Source organism: Glycine max, chromosome 16 (assembly GCF_000004515.6).
Source record: "Glycine max cultivar Williams 82 chromosome 16, Glycine_max_v4.0, whole genome shotgun sequence".
In the NCBI taxonomy this organism is placed as follows: Eukaryota; Viridiplantae; Streptophyta; class Magnoliopsida; order Fabales; family Fabaceae; genus Glycine; species Glycine max.
This window is the reverse complement of record NC_038252.2, coordinates 28,276,957-28,293,387: the sequence shown is the minus strand read 5'-3', so window position 1 is coordinate 28,293,387 and position 16,431 is coordinate 28,276,957. Positions and strand designations below refer to the sequence as shown.

At 29.9% G+C, this 16,431-nt stretch overlaps 1 protein-coding gene across 1 annotated transcript; it reads left to right on the top strand.

Annotated features, from left to right (window-relative positions):
• The first annotated feature begins 11,864 nt into the window (after positions 1-11,864).
• LOC100799462 (naringenin,2-oxoglutarate 3-dioxygenase) lies at positions 11,865-14,335 on the top strand. Its single transcript, XM_003547891.5, has 3 exons — positions 11,865-12,313; positions 12,454-12,882; positions 14,015-14,335. Exons 1-3 carry the CDS (start codon positions 11,945-11,947, stop codon positions 14,333-14,335), a joined length of 1,119 nt encoding a protein of 372 aa, XP_003547939.1. The 5' UTR covers positions 11,865-11,944.
• Positions 14,336-16,431: the final 2,096 nt, after the last annotated feature.

Genomic DNA, 16,431 nt, shown 5'->3' with positions numbered 1-16,431 from the left:
AAATTGAAATTGCAGCTTGATTATCCACAAATATTTGCGTACTGTCCTGTTGTTCCATATGCAAATCTGTCATAAGCTTTCTGATCCAAAGAGCTTGATTTACAGCAGCAGTTGCAGCAACATATTTTGCTTCTACTGTGGATTGAGCTATTACTTCCTGTTTCTTTGAATACCATGAGAAAATTCTAGAACCAAAGCTAAAAAGATAACCTGAAGTACTTCTCATATCATCAGCACATCCAGCCCAATCACTATCAGAATAACCATGAAGTCTGAAGTTTTTAACATAATGGTATCTTATTCCAAAATCAATTGTGCCTTTAACATATCTAAGAACTCTTTTTGCTGCCTGAAAATGAATTCTACTAGCACAGTTCATGTACCTTGATAACAAGCTTACTGCATGCAAGATGTCAGGCCTTGATGCACTTAAATACATTAGGCAGCCTATAAGGCTCCTATACAACTTTTCATCCACTTTTTCAGCTCCATCTTCTTTGCAAAACTTCTCCTTTTGATTCATTGGAGTTGCAGTTGGTTTGCACCTTTCCATGTTGAACTTCTTGAGAATTTCATTTGCATATTTTTCCTAGCAAAGAAATATTTCATTCTGTTTTTGATACACCTGCATACCGAGAAAGAATGTCATCCTTCCAAGGTCTATCGTTTCAAAAGCATCTTTCATTTCTTCCTTGAACTTGTCAATATGCTCCCCGCTACTTCTCGAAACCAGTAGATCATCAACATATAGAGATACTACAAGCATTTCACCATCAATCTTCTTCACATATAAAGTAGATTCACTTAAACTTTTTTTGAAGCCTAAGTTCACCAAGTGTGCATCAATTCTGCTATACCATGACCGCGGTGCCTGCTTTAAACCATACAAAGCTTTCCTTAATCGATATACTTTCTCCTCCTGTCCTTGAACAACGAACCCTTCAGGTTGCTCAACAATAATTTCTTCCTCCAAGTATCCACTTAAGAAGGTTGATTTCACATCCATTTGATGTATAACCCAACCTTTTTGTGCAGCAAGAGACATCAACATTCTTATGGTTTCAAGTCTGGCAACTGGGGCAAAAGTCTTTGAAAAATCAACACCAAACACTTGAGCATATCCTTTAACAATAAGTCTTGCCTTGTATTTGTTTACAGAACCATCTGAATTAAGCTTGGTTCTATAAACCCACTTGACACCAATCGCTTTCTTGTGGTTAGGTCTGTCCACCAGCTCCCATGTTTTATTTTTTTCAATCATTATAAGCTCCTTTTTCATTGCATTTCTCCATTTCTGATCAGCTGTAGCTTCTTGATATCCCTCAGGCTCCATCACAGCAACATTACACCTTTGGTAGATGTCTGAAAGTGATCTGGTTCCTCTGATGGGTTCTTCATCAACATCTTCATTCTCCTCCTGAAACTCAGACCTCTTATCATTTTTCCAGTCCCAACTATCTGACTCCAGAAATTTGACATCCCTGCTGACGATTACTTTGTTGCTCTATGGTAGGTAGATTCTGTAGGCCTTTGAAGTTGAGCTATAACCTACAAAAATTCCAGGTTCTGCTTTCTTTTCAAGCTTGTCTCTCTTTACTTGAGGTATGTAAGAGAAACATAGGCAGCCAAATGTCTTCAGATTTGTTAGCTTTGGTTTGTAGTCATGCCATGCTTCAAATGGAGTCTTTTTCTGCAAAGCTTTTGTTGGTAACCTATTCAGCAAAAAAACTGTTGTGTGTGCAGCCTCTGCCCAAAATTCCTTTGGTAGCCCTTTGTCATGAAGTAAGCACCTTGTCATCTCCATAATTGTTCGGTTTTTCCTCTCGACAACACCATTCTGTTGCGGAGTGTATGGTGCTGTCAATTGATGTTCAATGCTTGCATCTACACAAAACTTGTTAAATTTTTCAGAGGTATATTCAATTCCATTATCGGACCTGATCACCTGCATCTTGCATCCACTTTGAGTTTTAACCCAAGCTTTAAACTTCACAAAGATGTCAGCAACATCAGATTTAAACTTCATAGAATAAATCCAACACATTCTTGAATAATCATCAATGAATGCAATATAATACTTACTGCCATTCAATGATGGTGTTTTCATGGGTCCTCCCACATCTGTGTGTACTAACTGCAACTTTTGTGAAGCCCTCCAAGTCTTGTTTTGTTGAAAAGGAAGTCTGGTTTGCTTTCCATATTGGCAAGCAACACATTTTGGAGGTAAATCGTCTAATTTTGGCATATCTTTCACTATGTTGTTCTTTTTCATGAAAAGTAGTGCAGCATAATGAAAGTGCCCCAATCTCTTATGCCAAAGCATTGTATTATCATCCTCTTTGTGTACAGTTGCTTGCTGCTCCTCATTCATCAAGTCCAAGACAAAACTCTTGCCTTTCATTTGAACTTTGATCATTTCTATGTTGCTTGCATCTTTAATCTCACAGTTTTTGTCCTCAAACAACACCTTATATCCTTTCTCCAGCAGTTGAGTAACACTTAAAAGGTTTTGATTAATTTCAGGGACATATAATACATCAGAAATTAATTTCAAACCTGAGTGGCCTTCAATTGCAACTGTTCCCTTGCCTTTTACTACAATGAGTGCTCCATTTCCAATTCTGACTTTAGAAATAGTTGTCTCGTCCAATTCTTTGAAAAGTTCACGATCATAAGTCATGTGGTTTGTGCAACCACTGTCTATAAGCCAGTTCTCCATAGTGGTGTTGGTTGCAAAGCATGATGCTACAAACAACTGCTCCTCCATAGGCTGATCTTCAGCAACCTTGGCTTCTCCTTGTTGTTGTTGTTGAGTCTTGCATATTCTTTCCACATGTCCTAATTGACCACACTTGTGGCATTTTATGTCTGGTCTCCACCAACACTTGTTGTGTGGGTGATTATTTTTTTTGCAATAAGGACAAGGTGAAAAGACACGTGTCTTGCTGCTTTGGCCATTTTTGTTGTTGCTCTGCTTCTTCTTGTTATTTTTGCCTCCTTTGTAATTCTGTGATCTGGCCTGAAAAACACCCTCAATAAGCCTCCTTTGTTCTTGTGCTTGTAGTGCATTCAACAATTCTGCCAATGTAATGCTTGACAAATTCCTTGAATTCTCCAGAGATGCAATTGTGGCTTCAAACTTTTCAGGTATTGTGACTAGAATTTTTTGAACAATTCTAGCGTTTGAAAATTCAGTACCTAGGAGCCTTACATTATAGACTATGCCAAGAAGCCTATTAGAGTATTCCTTAATCGTTTCTGATTCCTTCATTCTCTGCATCTCAAATTCTCGGATAAAATTCAGCACCTGCATGCCTTTAACCTTTTCATTTCCTTCATACTCTTGTTTCAAAAAGTCCCAAATCTGATTGGCTGTTTTAAGTGTCATTATTCTGGCTAGAATGGTGGATGAAACTGCTGCAAGCAAAGTTGCTTTTGCTTTTGACTTTCTCTGCTTCCTTTCTTTGTGATTTTTTATTTGAGCAACCGTTGGATTGTCCGGCAAGGGTTCGACTTCGTACACATCATCAACAGCTTCCCACAAATCACCTGCTTCGAGATAGGCTTCCATTCTAAAAGCCCATAGATGATAACTTTTACCATCAAACAATGGAAGTGTAAGTGGAATGGATGAACCTTCTGGATTCATTCTGACCAGGTTATATGTGTTTGTGTTTTGAATGTGTATGGGTTCTCTCAATCTCTCAGATCCCTCAGAATAAGGCTCAGGATACCAATTTGTTATTTTTAGAAAGATACGAAGGATTAAAAGATAAAGAAACTCAGGATATTACTGCAGAAGAAGGTTGTTTTATTGATCTGAAAAGCAAAGTGCCTTTTACAAAGAGATGCTAAAATATATAGATAAAACTCCTATGGGTTATTGCCTAAAAAATAGAAGATAAATTTAAAAACAGCATAAGAGCCTAACAACATATCGCAACATAACAGCATATCCTACAAAAACTAGCAACAATTTAAAAAATCTGTTTCAAGAGTCAAAGTAAATAACCTCTTATCTCCATTGGGCCTCCTTACTTCCAAACCCAACTGGGAGAGTGAATTCTTGCAAGTGAAACTGGAGCGCTCTTTATTTTATGGCGGTCGATGTTGCTCATTGTTTAATGCCACCAGACTGCAATCCTTATATTTATAAAAATGGTTTCCTTTTTTCCCTTTTTGCTTACAGGTAATTAATTGATCATCATTCTAGATCTGGTTTATGTACAAGGTTCTCTATTTTTCACATTGAATTATGTTGAATGAGATCTATGTATTATGTGGAGAAATTAATGTATACAAGAGTTTTAGGATTTTATATATAATCAGCTTTCAAAACCAATGCTTACTGACAATACTATGGGAAAAAGAACTTGTAAATAGACTAAGGATTTATGATTTGAATTGCAAATTTCATTAATGCTATTATTAAGATCCTTAAGGTACAGTTGGATTGAACCTTTCAGTGCAAACCGGGTTGAGAGGGAGCGGTATGGTGAAAAAAATGTTTTTTTTAAGACAGTTTTGTTAAAAAGGAAAAATCGTTTTAAAAATATTAATTTTCTAATAATTTTTTTGAAAAAAAGTAAATTTTAAGACGGTTTTGTGAATAACCCGATATAGAAAGAATGAATCTAAGATGATTTAAAAATCATGATTTTTTGACGATAACGACTTCAAAAACAAATTTCGAACCATCCTAAAATATATTATAAAATAAAATGGACGTGAAAAGTATTTTTTTCTAGTAGTGATATTAATATAAAATTATGATCTTTAATAAATAACTATAATGTGTATATGTGAAGTGATTATCTTTAATTAATGATAATTAATTTTTATTTTTATTTTTTCAACTAATTTAATTTATTTTTTCAACTATTCTCAAATGATATTTTTATTTGTTTACACATTAGAGTCAAAATTCAAATAACAACATTAACAAAACAATTTCTTCTATACAGAAAGTAACTATATTTTTAAAATAAAATAAGACAGAAATATAGAGAATAAATAGAAGTATGATTGATGTGAAAAGTTAAAATTGAATGTGATGGGGGTAATTCATAGAATTAGTTAAGAGACAAAAATATCTAAATAATAAATGTGGAGACCAAATAAAATAACACTCTTAATAATAATTATAAATAATATAGTTAATTCTGTTTATAATAATTATAAACCGGATGAATGTCTTAATCTAATTTACTTAATAATTAAAAGAAGTTTTCTTTATGAACAAGTTTTGTATTTAGTATTGATTAGTACAATTGCACGCTAATTCAATTAATGCATATAGATTACCAAAACATAATTTACTTTTATATACACGCTTATGAATTAAATACTAATCAATAGTACTATATATATTTGAAAGATTTAATTACTTATCAGTTATGTTAAACTATACTGCTAATTAATCGTGCAATTGAGGTCATGAGGAAAAACAGAAGGTTGACCAACAGAGATAAACCTGATTCACCAACCGTCTCTATCTCCTGCATATGCATCTAACACCGGTTCTTAAATTCTAAATACATGATGGAATCCTCGAAAATAGTTTCTTCCGTTATTCTTGAGTAATTTATTTATAATAATTTTGTTAATCTATAACTATTAATAAAGATAATTATCTCTTTTGATATATATATTTTTTATTTTTAAATTATCTTTTAATATATATAATTTTGTTAATTTATAACTATTAATAAAGACAATTATCTCTTTTGATATATATATTTTTTATAAACCTTCGAAATGTAACTTGCTATCGTTTTTCTTAAAAGAAATTATTATTATTATTATTTTATTTAATTACTTTTTTTTAAAATAATGATAGAGATATCAAGTGTCTCTTTTTTTAACTTGTATTAAATAAAGACAAGTATTATTATTATTGTTTCCAAAATAAACAAAAAAAAAAAAAGCTTTTCATACATAGCCTACTTCTTGTAAAACCAATCACGTTTATAGTTGACTTTGCCTACTGTGCGAAATAAGTCTAATTTTTCCACCTGAAATTCGTCAAATTTAATTCATAAATAAAATCCAGGTTTTATAATTGACTTTGCTGCTAATAAAATCTTCCATTTTCTTTAGATAAAATTATATTTTTGGAACTTTTAGTTATTTTTAATTTTGATTTTAATCTTTTTTTAAATTTATTCATAAATTTAATCATTCAATTATGTTCAATTCTATAAAGATGATCCTTAAGATGGTTATAAAGAAAACATTAACTGTCGTGTCAAGTTTTGATTAGACGATAACATGTATGTAACATTTTGATTGGACGATAACAACAATAATATATTTTCATCGTTTGTAAAGTCAACATCCAATTAAAATGTGACACGTAACGTTATCGTCTAATGAGAATGTAACACACTAACACGTGACAATTATCGTCTAACGTAAAACGTGATAGTCAATATTTTAATGTAATAGTCAACGTATAAATCTAAACTTGGAAATTATATTTTTGAGATTGAATATAATTAAAAAATTAATTTCATAAAAAAATTTAAAATAATTAGAAAGACAAAAAAAAAATGTAATTTTACCTTTTCTTTACCACGAGGCAACAAACACACAAAGCAGTGACAAAATAAATAGTACCGCTGGGCAGAAATTTATTCGGTGGGACAGATTGGTGCTGACCTATTGCACATAAAGTTAGTTGGCATTAAATTATTGATAAGACTAACACGTCGTTTCAGAAGAAATAAGGAGCAGTCAAACACGAGGAACTAAGAAAAAGGGACATTTGAGGTTGAAAAAAAAAAGAGAAAGATGATCCGATATTGGTTTGTTTCCCTACAAGTATGCAAAGAGAAAGAGTACAAAGTTGATCACTTTCAAAACTATCACAAAGAGTTAAGGACGTGTTGCTATGTGTCTCTGTAATAACAGTAATGCTATTCCTTTTATTATATTTTTAATATATAAAATAATAAATAATAGTATATTATTAAGATTTGTTAATGTATATTAAAGAAATTTTTTAAGCAAATCGTATACTTTAAACATTTTATGCAATAAAAAATTCATATATTTTGATCTTAAATCTAATTTTCCTATATTTAATCGGATCATCTCCAAAATATTTTTTATTTAATGAAAATTTTATTTCCAATAATTTCTTTTATATTTGATATCAAATTTAAATGAAGAATAATTTAAGGAAACTTATTTTCTAAGTGGAACAAAATTAAATTAGTTTAACTAATTTTTTAATTAATACCCCTTTCATCACTTTTTATAAGATTCTTTCAACTGATTTATATCTTTTAAAAAATTAATAAATTTAGTTAATATTATTAAATTTATCAATAATTTATAATATTCTTTCAAAAATATCTTAATATTTTTGAAATTAATCATATCTCTCTCTCTACTTAAGTGTTTCTTACCTAATTGCTATTCATTTTCTCTCATCCAAACAAGAGAGAATACAAAAGATCCAATATAAAACTAAATTATTTGAAATTTTCAATTTCTAGGAATTAATTGGTAAAAAGCTTATCTTGTAAATGATGATTGTACCCTTATCTTGTGTTTGGATTAGAAATTTTAAAATTTAAGGGAATTTAAAATGCCTAGAATTTAAATTGTTTTGATTTTAATTTCTTTCATTTTTCAAATGCTTTGTTTGGATAAATCAATTCAAATTTCATCAATTTTAAATTCTTTGTTTGGATAAGGCAATTCAATTTTCTCCATATGCAAATTTTCAATTTTATATTTTAAATAGATGAAATTTTAATATTAAACTTTATAGAAAACAAACACAATCTAATTTTGAAATATTAATTAAAAAATATTTTTCAATTTTTAATAATTTAAAAATACTAAATATTGATAATTTTAACTAGGGTTATTTTGTCTTACCACAACCACTAATGTTTTAAAACCGACATCAACAAAGGCTATTTTTCGGTAGAGTTTTTTTGTCAAAGTATGCCGAAAATATTTGTCAGCTGACATCAGCCGATACTATTTTTCAACTAACATTGGTTGAGTCTATTTTTCAGCCGATGTTGACTAGGTTTTCTTACCAACGTCGGCTAGGGTTTGTTTAACTGACACCGGTTAGGGTCTTTTCGAACGACATTGACCAAGGTTGTTTTTAGCCAACGTCGGTCTAAAAAATTCTAGTAGGCGTTGACAAAAAAATTTACCCAATATCGACTTAAAAATAGCTTGGTTGATGCCGGCCTATAGAACCTACTCGATGTCAGCCGAAAAACATCATTGGTCAACATTGACTGAAAAATCCCTAGTCGAAGTAGGCTAAAAAATAGTCTTGACCAATGTCGGACAAAAAATCTACCCAACATCGTCTATAAAATAGTCTTGGCCGATGTTGGCTAAAAAATAGCTCTGACTGATGTCGACTGAAAAAATTCCAGTGGATGTCGACTGTAAAAACCTTGTCGATGTCGACTAAAATTAGTCATGTCCAATGTCTATAAAAAATATCTAGCTGGTGTTAGCAGAAAATATCCTAGTCAACATCAACCAAAAAAACCTAGCTAATATAATCAGGAAATAACTTTGGCGGATGTCAGCCAGAAAATCCTAGTCGATCTCGGCAAAAAAAATCCTAAACAATGTTGACTAAGAAAATCTAGTTGGCATCAACCAAATCACCCTAGCTAACATCGGTTGAAAAACAATCATGGCTGATATTGGTTAAAAAATAGCTTTGACTGATGTTGACTGAAAAAACCTAGCTGGCGTCGATTGAAAAGTTAGTCATGACCGATGTCAGTAAAAAAAATCTAGTCAACGTCGACCAAAAAAATCATTGGTCAACATCTACTGGAAAAAAAGTTCTTAACCGACGTCAGCAAAAAATTCTCATGACTAACGTTAGCGAGAAAACAACCCTAACCAACATCATCTAAAAAAAATTTAGCTGATATCAGCAAAAAATAGCTTTGGTTGACATCATACAAAAAAAATTTGACCGAAAAAACCTCAACCAACATCAGTGAAAAATAACTTATGTCGATGTCGGTCTTAAAAACTTTGGTCACCCATAGCTGCGAGTGCTGACCGAGAATAAGTCGTGAGCAAGAACATCGTGAATTAGATTGAGCATCTCCGAAAAAAAAATTCAAATTCTATAATTAATTTTTTAGAGAATTTGAAATCTCACTGTTTTAGTTAATCAAAATTATTAATAAAAATAACAAAAATTAAATTTCTTTTCAAATATTCTATCCAAATAAAATTATTTTATCATGAATAATTTTAAATTTCTTGAAAAAATAAATTCTCCTACTACTGAATTGTTAACGCATCTGTTAATTTTATTCTTATAAAATTCATTCAAAAGAACGATCTTGTAAAGAGAGAGTATGAAATAATTTTTTTTTATAATCGAGATGAGAGAAAATGTTTTCAAAATAAATATAAACGCGTACACATAGACCAATTATAAAAAAAATATTTTGATGCCTGGTATGTAATTTTGAGTTATTTAAAATTAAAAAGAATTGTTTGGATAAACAACAATTGTTTATGAGTTGCATAACTTTGTATTAAACATTGAAGAGAGATAAAATATTTATGAGTAAAAAAACTTATTAATATCATTTCTCGTTGAAGAAAAAATTAATTAAATTGATTAAGATTGATTTGACATAAATTTAGTTGTTTATATGAAAATCATTGAAGATAGTTATAACAAAATAATAAGAAATTTTCTTCATCATCATTCACCTTTGTAGTGAAATTGTGAAAGTGAAACTAACCAGTAGGTTCTTGGCCTACCTATAGTCCAATTTTTTCAACTTAAATTTGCCAAACTTATAAATCGACTTATAATAGTTTGCCTGGGTATTGTTTGGCTTAATTATATTTGGTTGTATTTGAGATAAAAAAAATTTAAAAATTGTTGTGAGTCTCACACCTTTATATTTTAATTTAATTTAAATATTTCATCTATTTTTACTTCAATTCACTTTCATATCACTTTTATTCTTTTAAACCAAACAAACCCTTGTTCTCCCGTAGGGGTGGGCATGCACAAGTTCTACGTACCGGAGATAGCATTTGCTACGTACGTCATATTTAGCCGACTAAAGATGAAGATTTTTGTATGGAGTGGAGTAAAATAAGAAAAATCTAACATGGTAGAAAGTTTTGAACAAGAAAACATGCAAATTGTAGAGCACGCTGGTGATTTAACAACATAAAAGAATAGATCTTAAAACTAAACTACTGGACTGCATAATTTTGTGTTACGCAACCGTACAGTTTGGCATCCACGGTCTTTGCAACTGGATTATTAACATTGTTGGGATATATATAGTTAGATTCAGACAAATAATTAATTCTCAAAGCTAAAATGAATATAAAATTAGCATTACTTTTTATTATTATATTTTATTGCTAATATTCTGTATTTTATAATTATTATTTCTTTCTCTTCAATTTAATAGTAAATATGCAACATAATTAAATATTGCGAATTAATATAGTAAAATTTAATATTATATCTTGAGCTTTTAAATCTCTAGATAAAAAATAATATTTTTTTAAAAAAAATTGACATTCAAAAATGATTTTAACTATGACACATTCCTTTAACTATTTGGATATCAATTTAGATACAGAGCAGTTTGTTCAAGATTAAAAAAAAAGTGATTTTGGTATAAAATAATTTAGTGACTACTTTTCAGAAGTTTTTATTTTAAAAAAAGGAAGAAGTGAATTCATGTTTGTTTACAATTAGAAAAATCATTTCAAAATAATAATAATTAATTGTGATTCTTGTTATGGTTATCAAACTCTCGAATTAACTTGTTAACTCTTACGGGTTTACGAGTCTATTTGGACTCTCTGCGAGAGTTAACTTTTGAGTAAACTCTTTTTTTTAGTAAACTCTAGTCAAACTCTAAGTAAACTCGGTAGACTCTCGAGCTTACCATCAAGTCAACGAGTTAAGTTAAAAAAATTAGACCAAAATGTAAGTCATTTTTTTTATTGTTTTCTCTTTGTATAACATTCAACATACTTTGATTTAGTGTGTTATTCTCAAATACAAAATTTTTACCTTTAATAATATCAAACATTTGTTCTCTAATAATATTTAACCCTTGATGAGAATGATCTACCACTACTATAATCTGTAAGTTATTATTTAGTAGTGATGTATTATTACTAGACTTGGTTAATTAAATATTCTGAACTTTATGATTTATTATTTTGCTTTATTATATCGTTAAAATGTTTAATTAGTATGTTATTTATAGATATTTTGTTATTATTTTTATATGAAATGGACTTTTACGAATCTACAAGTTGAATCTATGAAACTCTCGTGAGTTTGCGTAAACTGAGTTTGATAACCTTGATTCTTGTTATTTTAAGAAGCCCTAACAAGTACATAAAATATTAAAAAAAGTGATTATCTTTTATGAAGAAGTAATTGTGTGGTGAAAAGGCTTAAATAAACGGCTTCATAGTTTTTAAAATACGTTATTATGAAATTTAATAATCGTATTGTGATAATTCATTATTTAATATTCCACGATTGTTTGGAGAAGTAAATTTGATTACACTTTTAGTGCATTTTAGTTAAATTCTAAAAAAACAATATAAATAATTAATATCATAAAATATAAAACATATTTAATTTTGTTTATTTAATGACTTGTAGGGAGAAAAAAAAGAGACGAATTGAATAAAGTTAGGTACCAACGTGAAAGGAACATGTATGTAGAGTTGAGAGGAATGCTTGGGAACACGTGGTTAGTAAGTAGGAGCTCCTACCACTCCATGCCACGCTATAAAACACCAACCAATCTTGCATTCTCTTACCATCCTTCAAACTTCAAAAAATCAAACATTGCATACTACTGTTTAATTCCACTACACACACGCACACTCTCCTCAATCCCCACACCGTAAGCAAGTTAACCCAAAGACAAGAATGGCACCAACGGCCAAGACTGATCTGGCTTACCTGGCTCAGGAGAAGACCCTGGAATTGAGCTTCGTTCGGGATGAAGACGAGCGTCCAAAGGTTGCGTACAATGAATTCAGCAATGAGGTCCCGGTGATTTCTCTGGCCGGAATCCACGAGGTGGGTGGTCGTAGAGAAGAGATTTGCAAGAAGATTGTGGAGGCTTGCAAGAATTGGGGTATCTTCCAAGTTGTTGATCACGGTGTGGATCAACAACTCATGGCCGAGATGACCCGTCTTGCCAAAGAGTTCTTTATCTTGCCACTGGACGAAAAGATTCGCTTTGATATGTCCGGTGGCAAAAGGGGAGGATTCAACGTCTCTAGTCATCTCCGAGTAAATATTTTTCATCACATGTTTATTTTTCTTTGCAAAATTTCACATATTTTTTTAGCAGTTTTCAATTTTTATGTTGAATCGATTTGGATTTATCATTCAAGTAACTAACTCCGTGGATGATTTTTGGGACATGACAGGGTGAGTCCGTGCAGGACTGGAGAGAGATAGTGATATACTTTTCCTACCCAATGAGAGAGAGGGACTATACAAGGTGGCCAGACACTCCAAAAGGGTGGAGATCAGTGACCGAATCATACAGCGAGAAGCTAATGGCTCTAGCTTGCAATCTCTTGGAGGTGTTGTCAGAGGCAATGGGGTTGGAGAAAGAGGCTTTAACCAAAGCATGTGTTGACATGGACCAGAAGATTGTGGTGAATTACTACCCTAAGTGCCCACAACCTGACCTCACTCTTGGCCTCAAGCGCCACACTGATCCTGGCACCATCACATTGCTGCTTCAGGACCAAGTGGGTGGACTCCAAGCCACCAGGGACAATGGGAAAACGTGGATCACCGTTCAGCCTGTGGAGGGTGCCTTCGTTGTCAATCTTGGAGACCATTGTCATGTGAGTATACTCTGCAATGATTATATGGGCTTTGGTTCCCAAAATAGTTATCCAAAACTAGAAGTAATTTAGATAGCCAAAGGGTGTAAATTATACAAGATTAATGACTATTATTGACAACGAAAACCAACTGGCTAAAATCAATGCGTTTTCACATTAAATCAACACGTTGTCAATTACTTCTCTCTTTCTCTCTTTCATTTAATCATAGGATTATACTGTTATTCGTCTTTAAAACATGTAAGATACGTTTTAAACAGTAAAAAAATATATTATGTATTATAGGAATAAAAAATAAAAAAAATTACAAAGAATAAAAATATATTTAAGTCTCAAATAGAATCTATTTACATAATAAAATAATATTAAATTGAATTAATAATTGAATTAATAATATTATTTAATACTTTTCAAAGAAATAAATAATAAATATGAAATTAACAGGTGATATTATATTATAGGATCAAATTTTCTTTTATATATATATATATATATATATATATATATATATATATTAGATTATTCATGATCTTTGGTTTTAAAAATCTTATTTTATAATATTAAATTGAATTTTTAAAGCGTTGATGTATATAACAATAATTTTTAAAATTTATAAATAAAGAATTAATTTAGTCGTTAATTTTTTTTAAAAGAGTAACTAGATATAAGATATATGTTTAAAGTGATAAATTAGAATGCACAAAAACTGTGCTAAAATTAGATGATTTTTCTTAATATAGTTATATTTCAATATTTTTAATTTGAATTAAAGATTAAAGTTATCAGTATTTATATATTTAACCGGGAGTCATTTTATTATATATGCATGTGAACAGCTTAATCAAAATCCTTACATTATTTTTATATTAATTTCATTTACATATTTTTAATACAAACTATTTAAGAAGAAAACAAATAGTAACTATATAGTATCAGCTAATGATATGCTTTTATTAGTTAATTAAAATAAAAATATTGAGATGTGAAGGAAGTTCAAGAAGCTTTTAGAAAGACTAGCTTAATTAGTGATTGATTAATTTTATTTTATTTTTATCAAGCAAGGGCTTTTGACCGTGTACTTTGTTTTCCATAATAATTTATTCAAATTTTGGGTGTGGGTGCATCCATGCAGTATCTGAGCAATGGAAGGTTCAAGAGTGCTGATCATCAAGCGGTGGTGAACTCAAACCATAGCCGTTTGTCCATAGCCACGTTTCAAAACCCTGTACCAAATGCAACTGTGTACCCTCTCAAGGTTAGAGAGGGAGAGAAGCCTGTGATGGAGGAACCAATCACTTTTGCTGAAATGTACAGGAGGAAGATGAGCAAGGACCTTGAGATTGCAGGGATGAAGAAGCTGGCTAAGAAAAAGGACTTTGAGAATGAAAAGCATTTCCAAGAACTTGAGAAGGCAAAAGTTGAGGCCAAGCCTTTGAAGGAGATTCTTGCCTAATAATATCAGTATTGCTCCCTTGGTGTTTTTAGTATTTTTGAAGGGCCACGAATTAATAATAATCTTACTCTGTGGGGATATCATGTGTTGTGTTCATGCCTATGTCTTAGGATTCAACCTGATCTATGTATACCTTATATTTGCCTCTATATACATATAAATGAAAATAAGTGGGACTGGCTTATTGGCTGCATGCATGGTCCTACCATTACGATCAAAAGTGCTTACGTTTAAAGGATTTCAAAAAATACGATTTCTTATATTTGCACCTAACTTTTGTGATAAACGACATTGTTAGTTAAGTTTTCTTTAGCATCTATTTTCAATTTTTATTTTACCTATTTCCCTTCTTCTTTTTTCACCTATTCATTCTCTTTTCTTCCTCCCAAACAAACCAGACCATATATATATATATATATATATATATATATATATATATATATATATATATATATATATATAGTCTGAAAATATCATTATTAATGTTTGTGTATACGTACTACTTTACCTACTATTCTGTAAGTTATATTTTATGATTTTAATATTATTTTTAAATGTACTAATTCTAAGTTAACATTAAATTTGACTTAAATGTACTTAAAATAATTTCTATGCCTCTATATATATATAGGAAAATGATATTTGGTACGAAAACTATATTTTGTCAAATACGCACACGAAGCAGTGTATTCTGTTAGAAGATATTTGATATATTTTTTAGACTTTTAATTAATATTTATTTTTAAAAATGCTTTTGTGTGTTTCTTCCTAGCTAGTTGCATTTCGTGAGCATTGCTGATATATATATATATATATATATATATATATATATATATATATATATATATATATATGGGAGTGCATTCACACCCAACACCAAAATATTTAAACAAAAATATCACTCATGTCTTTTGTTTTTGTTTATTTATTATAAGAGTATTTTAATTAATTAATATTTATTGAAAAATAAATCATTTTTTTCTCTTATCACAACTTAATATTACTCATTTTTTCTCATTTCAGATTTATTTTTTACACTAATTTCTCTTATCGCGGTCGGGTAACAACCAATTATCATATCCCAACAAAAATTGTCATAAAAAGTGGAGAGAGAATTTTTTTTTTAAATTAAGTATTAAACTCCTATAATGTCCTTAAAATAATTTTTATATTGTTTTTAAATGTACTGATTTCAAGTTAATATTAACTTTGAGTTAAATGTTTACTTATTTTACTTAAAATAATTTCTATGCCTATTAGGTCATGGCTTAAAAGGTCTGGGATATCACTACAGTTCAGTCAGGGAATCAATATTATTGTAACTAGAAATAGTCTCACTTAAACAAGAAATATAACGAAAAGAAAATATTATCATCTGCATGGAGACATTCACCATTTGGTAAATTAGTACCATGCTTTTTTTTAAAAAAAAAAAAATACAGTACCATGATCTTTAAAACAGTTTTATTTGATATTTGATTATTCTGGCAGATGCCAATTACTAGTTTTTCAAACTCGCCAGTAAACTTATGATGTAGTTATTCCATCCCATTATAATTGTTGTATAAATTATTTTAAAATTATTATTATTTTAGTTTTTTAATAGAATATTAATTATTATTTTTTATTGATATCTCTTATAATGATAAACTATTAAATTTATAAATGAATTAATGATTGTATAATATTAATTTTATAAAATTATTATTTTTCATTTATTTATTATTATTATTTGTGTAAAATGATTTAGGACGATAATTATTTTTAATGGAAAGAGAGAGACCAATTCATTTTTAGTGTAAAAATGCACTATGAATTTTATTACTAATGAAAATGTTAATTTAAAAAATATGTAATTCTTAGAAAAATATATAAGGGAAATTATACATGTCTATATTAGTCTAATCTTAACTGTTCACTATACCTAGCTCTCCCATCGTGTTTTAAGAACAACTTTAGTGTCAGATCTTGAACAAGGATTCTAAACATAAGATTTGATCTTCACTATATCTCCCAATAAAGAAGTTGGACAAATCTTGAGCATGGAGAATGAATTTTTACACAAGAACCCTTAAGATCCGCATAATCTTTAAAAA

Coding starts and splice junctions, on each gene's coding strand:
- LOC100799462 (XM_003547891.5), top strand. CDS start 11,945: ATGGCACCAACGGCCAAGACTGATCTGGCTTACCTGGCTCAGGAGAAG. Junction 12,314..12,453: donor ACGTCTCTAGTCATCTCCGA/GTAAATATTTTT, acceptor GGGACATGACAG/GGTGAGTCCGTGCAGGACTG. Junction 12,883..14,014: donor ATCTTGGAGACCATTGTCAT/GTGAGTATACTC, acceptor GCATCCATGCAG/TATCTGAGCAATGGAAGGTT.